Source organism: Vombatus ursinus, unplaced genomic scaffold (genome assembly GCF_900497805.2).
Source record: "Vombatus ursinus unplaced genomic scaffold, bare-nosed wombat genome assembly UNPS02014809.1, whole genome shotgun sequence".
NCBI classification, from domain to species: domain Eukaryota; kingdom Metazoa; phylum Chordata; class Mammalia; order Diprotodontia; family Vombatidae; genus Vombatus; species Vombatus ursinus.
The window spans coordinates 14,804,585-14,810,179 of NW_020954587.1; the positions used below are offsets into that span (position 1 = coordinate 14,804,585).

General features: G+C 39.7%; 1 protein-coding gene across 1 annotated transcript in view; it reads left to right on the plus strand.

Moving 5' to 3' along the window:
- ITSN1 (intersectin 1) overlaps positions 1-5,595 on the plus strand; it is a 283,395-nt gene that overhangs the window by 235,347 nt on the left and 42,453 nt on the right. The window contains exon 30 of the mRNA XM_027875448.1: positions 3,676-3,782. Within this exon, the coding sequence (XP_027731249.1) occupies positions 3,676-3,782 (107 nt within the window). The remainder of the gene's footprint in view (positions 1-3,675; positions 3,783-5,595) is intronic.

Sequence of the window (5,595 nt, forward strand, 5' to 3'; positions counted from 1 at the left end):
CTGCCCTACACTATCAAGAGTCTATTAGAAAAAAAAAACTTCGAAGGCAGACATCATAGATAACCTCAGTTTGACCACAGATTGCTTTGCTATGTAAGAATGTTCTTTGGGAACTCTAGAAATATTGTCCCCTACTTAAGTGAGATGAGATTACATCCAACATAAAAGATGAATAGTCAAAGTTGAATTCTCCCTAGGAATTCTTCCCTCTCATCTATTTAATAATTTATTTATTTATTTATTTTTTACCAAATACCGTGGTCAAATGACTTATCTCCCCCTCACTTAAACTATGTGTTGCCATTCTAGGATAGTCCCAAGCCAAGGTGGTTCTACTACATAATAACACCTAACACACAGTTTGGGGGGAGAGGAGTGGAGGGGAAGTAATTAGGTATAAAATATTTTTGTGTCAATGACTATAATTAGTATTTTTGTAAGTCCAAATTAAATATCTCTAAAATTTCACCCTGTGCTTTCTTTAGTATATATTAGAGAAAAGAGAGAGACAATAGTGAACTGTTGACTGTTAGACTGGGATTCAGGAGACACCTGATTTCATTGCCTAAATTAGCCACTTGGGAGCCGTGTAACTATGTCACATCTACCTACTATGTCCTTTTCTATAAAATGGGGATAATAATACTTGTACCACCTACCTCACACACTTGTTGTGAGGAAAATATTTTGCTAGCCTTAAAATACTATAGAAATTTGAGTTTCAGAAATGTGACTACCAGTGGCCCTACTGATAGTTTCTCCTGATGCCAAATAGTTCTAAATCCTCTACACGTTCTTATACATTAAAACACAAAAGTCCTAGACCGATTTTTCAAGCAACTGGAATTACCTGCCTCCCAATCCTGTCACTCTCTCCCCACCCTCTTCCCTCTGCTCGAGTTAAGGTTCTCTGTCTTCTCCCTTTGGTTCTTCTATCCCCAGAGGAGTCTTTGGGAAGTACATCTTCCTGTTCTTTCTCCTCTCTCCCCTCACCAGGGTACTGAATACTGTAGATGATTTCAATGATAATTCAAGGTTCTATTTGACCACTAATACACTTTAGTCAAGTCAGTTCACCTTCCTGAGACTCATTTTCCTCATCTGCCAAAATAGGGGGATTGGTCAAAAGAGTGTAAGCACCTTGAGGACAGAGACTGTCATTTTTTTCTATTTACCTAGCACAGTGCCTGGCATATATTAGGCATTGAATATTGATTGATTGACTGACTGGATGATCTCTAAGGTCCTCTATAATTCCAACATTCTGCATCTCTGTCTATGAGAATCTGTCACCGTGATTCAGCACACTCCCCCCTAGATACTTCATCTCCCAAATGACACTGATTTCATTTATTCTCCTAGGAATTTCCCAAGTGCCAGGAGTGGAAGCTCATTGCAAAGCAGGAGATCACTAGAGAATGCTCTTTGTTCCTTGCTTTGTGGGAAGCTTCACTTCGCATGTCCATGGGTAGCTGCCTCTTTGGAGAATAGTGCAAAGTTGACAGACTCTCAGACTTTACTAACTACAGAGTGGTATCAGGTTCAAGAAGAAATGTTTCATGTTGTCTGAACAATATAGCACTACGGTAGCTCCAAGTAAGATCTGTGAATTCTACATGTGGAATTCCTGTCACTTCAAGATCGGAAGTTGTGGGTTAGGTGACATTGGGCTAGGAGAGGGTAGTGCTGGTGGAGTAGCATACTCACAGAGTGGGTACCCCTACCTTTGTGATGCAAGAGGGTATATTTTGAATTGTGTCCACTGGAGATGTCTTAGGCCAGATTTTATTTTATATATTCATGTATTCATATTCATGTGTTAAATGTGAGAACAGCTTTCTGAGAGAGAGTATGGAATCTTGGACTTTCAAAATCCTCCAAATAGCTATTTCAAATAACATTCAAATTACAACAACTATTGAATATAGGCAGAGGGCTAGATCTGTTGATATCCCTGCTGGATCTTTGAATGAGTTAGCTCAGCCCGTGGAGTGAAAATAGCACAATGCTGTGGAAAGAGTGCTGAACTTGGAGTCACAAGGCCTGAGTTCAAATCCTGGCCCTGTGATCCTCTGGCAAGTGAACTTAACCTTTCTAGGCCTTAATATTCTCACCTGTAAAATGAATGGGTTGGACTAGATGACTTCTAAGGTCCCTTCTAGCTTCAGATTGTGATTCTGTCCTCTGAAAGAGATCTTGTACTTCCTGGTGCCCTCCCTAGCCATCAGTTGAAAGCATGGTTAGGATACGTAGTGGTGAAAGATGAAATGACTGAGAAAACCAAATGTTCGAGCTGCCAAGCATATCAATTTATTTAAGTAATGCATGCCAATTGCCTCACAAATCAGGACCAGGCCTCCTCAGCTTTGGCAATGGACCCCAAATAGAGAGAGAGAGATTTTTATGTATCAAAAACAATTAATCAAATAAGACCAATTAATTAAAAGAAAACTATTAACTAGGACACAAAATTAGTCTGATTTCTGATTAGAGGAAAGATCAGGGGCTTTCCAAATTGGGAGGGAAAGAATGAACAGTTGTGATTCCTTGAATTCAGAAAAAGAGGTGTCCCACTCCCCCCAAGTGTGTATATTCAATCGAAAGAATATGGGAACAATAACTAATTGACTAGTACAGGGCCAGTTTTCAGATAAGATATATGGGTTGCTTGAGATGTATAATTGTGAGAAAACTCCTTGTATTAATCTTTGAATCTGACTGGGTTCCTGCTCGGCATAACCTAGGTCCTTAGTTAAGGGGCTCTAAGCAATAGGTAGAGTTGGTCCAGTTTCCCAACCATGCAGGACGAGGTTCAAACAATGCATTAAAGTTTTCTCACAATAGCCACAACTGAATAAATTTTCCTTAGAAGACAGAAATTGGACTAGGCTTATAATTGAATAGAAAAGGAACTGAGCTAGCTCCAGAACTGAGTCACAAGATGGAGTCAATATGGTTCACTTAGTTCCCTCAAATGAATAATTGATTCCTCCTGGCTCCTCTTGGACCAGATCAAGCAGTTCCAAAGTCAGTGAATATTGCCCCCTGACACCAGCAATGAACTTTGGCTTGTTGCAAATTGGGTGGCTGCTTGGGAGGAGGTTGCTTAGTGTCTGAGGAACACTCTGCCACCCTACTTAGAAAATTTTCTTCCCCTATCAAGAAAACTAGAGGATAGCTATATGGCGCAGTGGATAGAGCACTGGCTCTGGAGTCAGGAGGACCTGAGTTCAACTCTGGCCTCAGATGTTTAGTAGCTGTGTGACCCTGGGCAAGTCACTTAACCTGATTGTCTCAAAAAAAAAAAAAAAGCAAACTGGGTAGTCTTAGAGATGATGAATGCAAGCAGTCTCCGTTCATTTTTGTAATTCACAATTTTCCAGTGGGCAAATTTTCTAATCATAGACTAAGGCATTGCTGCTAACACTGATCTGGAATTAAGGATAGACCATCCTCTACAAAATCAAATTAACAGTTACTTACAAAACTGATTTTGTTTTCCAACTGACCGAGGGGTCCTTTGTTAGATAACCTCTTCAGGACTGTGAGACCTTTAAGCTTCTATGCCTCTGAGATGGTACTGGGGATATTAGTCTTGGTTGCTCTAAACCAGCTCCCCTCACCCCACAAGCTAACCATTTGCTTACTGAACTGCTTCATTTTCTGCATCTGTAGATCTTTCAGAAACCGCTGATGGAGTCTGAGCTGCTGACAGAAAAAGAGGTGGCTATGATTTTTGTTAACTGGAAGGAGCTGATAATGTGTAATATCAAACTGCTGAAGTAAGCCTCTTTTCTCTAATTACCCACAATGCTTTGCTTTCTTAGTTTCCCAGACTAGTGATTTTGTGTGTGGGGAGGGGGAGGTTCTTTGTTTCATTTAATCATGCTCTCTGTTTTTCTGTTTTACTCACATAAATACTCACACTCACAGTCCATGACCTTTTTTTTTTTAGTCCTTTCTAGAAATGTCTCTGCTCCCCCCCCCCATTCTCATTGCTGACAATGAAGTATCAAAGAAATATCTGTTCTTATTTTGAATGTGGTTCTAAGGTTTCCAGAAGCATTTTAATTCTTCCTTCCTAAATACCATTTAAGGGGAGTAGAATTAAAAGCCCAGTTGAGGGTTTACACTCCCCATGATGCTTACACTCAGACACGTGCATATCTTGGCCAGGAATATTTGAGAAAAATTCTTGGCTCATTTACCTGAAGAATCTTGGAACTATTCATTCTACTCAAATATCAGCTTTCTTAAGGAAATATACTTCAGCATAAGCAATCATAGAGTTGCTGGAAGTGTTTCAGTTTCAATCCTCAAAGGCAACACAGTACAGTGGAAGGCTAGGAGAAAGGTCATCATCTCTGCCAGAAACTAAAATCAGAAGAGACTTGGGTTCAAATCCTAGTTTGGCTACTTAACTGTCTCTGGAACCTGGCTGATCACGTCCCTGAAGTACCCTGAGAGTTAGTTTTCTTTTTTTGTAAAATAATGCTAATACTACCTACCTTACAGGGTTGTTGTGGGATGGTATTTTGTAAACCGTAGAGCACAATCTGAGATGTGGCAAAAGTCTGAATGCAGTTGTAAGCTTAGAATACCAAGCTTACAACTGCATTCAGACTTTTGGGACACCCTATATATACATTATTATTATTGGCATTTTATAATTGCTTTCTGACCCTCTATTTTCTCATCTGTAAGGTGAGGAGACTTAGTGATTTCCAAAGACTGTTCCAGCCCTAAAATTCTGATTTCTGTGTATAACAGAACTCCAGCAAAACATAGTTTATTATTATATGAATTCATATAGAACAGAGATCAGATTATGGTCCTTCAGATTGCAAAACCCTCATACAACAAAAGCCTGATATAACACAGTCTATAACTGGAAATAGGTGTTCCTCCTTTCCCCTTGTACTAGTGTTAAATAGGGCTTCTATTGTGATGTGTAGCAGTGTGGTCCTCTCCTAAATGCAGACTCTCTGTTTTCTGTAGCTACCATCTTCTGAAAAATTCAAATCTGCTTATGGAAATTGGATTAATGAGCTTCTCTGTGTGTGTGTGTGTGTTTGGTCAGGGGATAGAGAGAGGACATTAGTAAGTACAATTCTGAGGTTTCTTTCCAGAATCTGAAAATCCCTTAATAGTAACCAAATTTGGGTTCAGAAGTAATTATGTCCATTGCCATGGGATTGTCTTTCCTTTGCAGTAGCAACAATGTAGGATGGCACAAGAAATAGGATGGTGTTGCCAGATGGGAAGAATTTGAACTTGACCCAGTGATCAACAGAGAGCCAAAGATTTTGACCGATATTTATAGACAAAAAGTGTTTTGCTAAGAGCAGTACGAAAGATGGGTTAGAAAGGAACAGAGGTAAGACCTCTTAGAAAGTGACTGCAATAATCTAGGCAGAGGAATGAGAACCTGTAATAGGGCACCATAACTTTATTTGGCTTATAGTGTGGCAACCATGGCTAGCCTTGTGTCTTTGGGAGCCATGGGGGGCTGAAGAGATCCCAAAACCAAATTTATTACCTTCCTCCTAAAACCTCCTACTCTTCCTGACTTTCTTATATCTTTTAATGGCACCA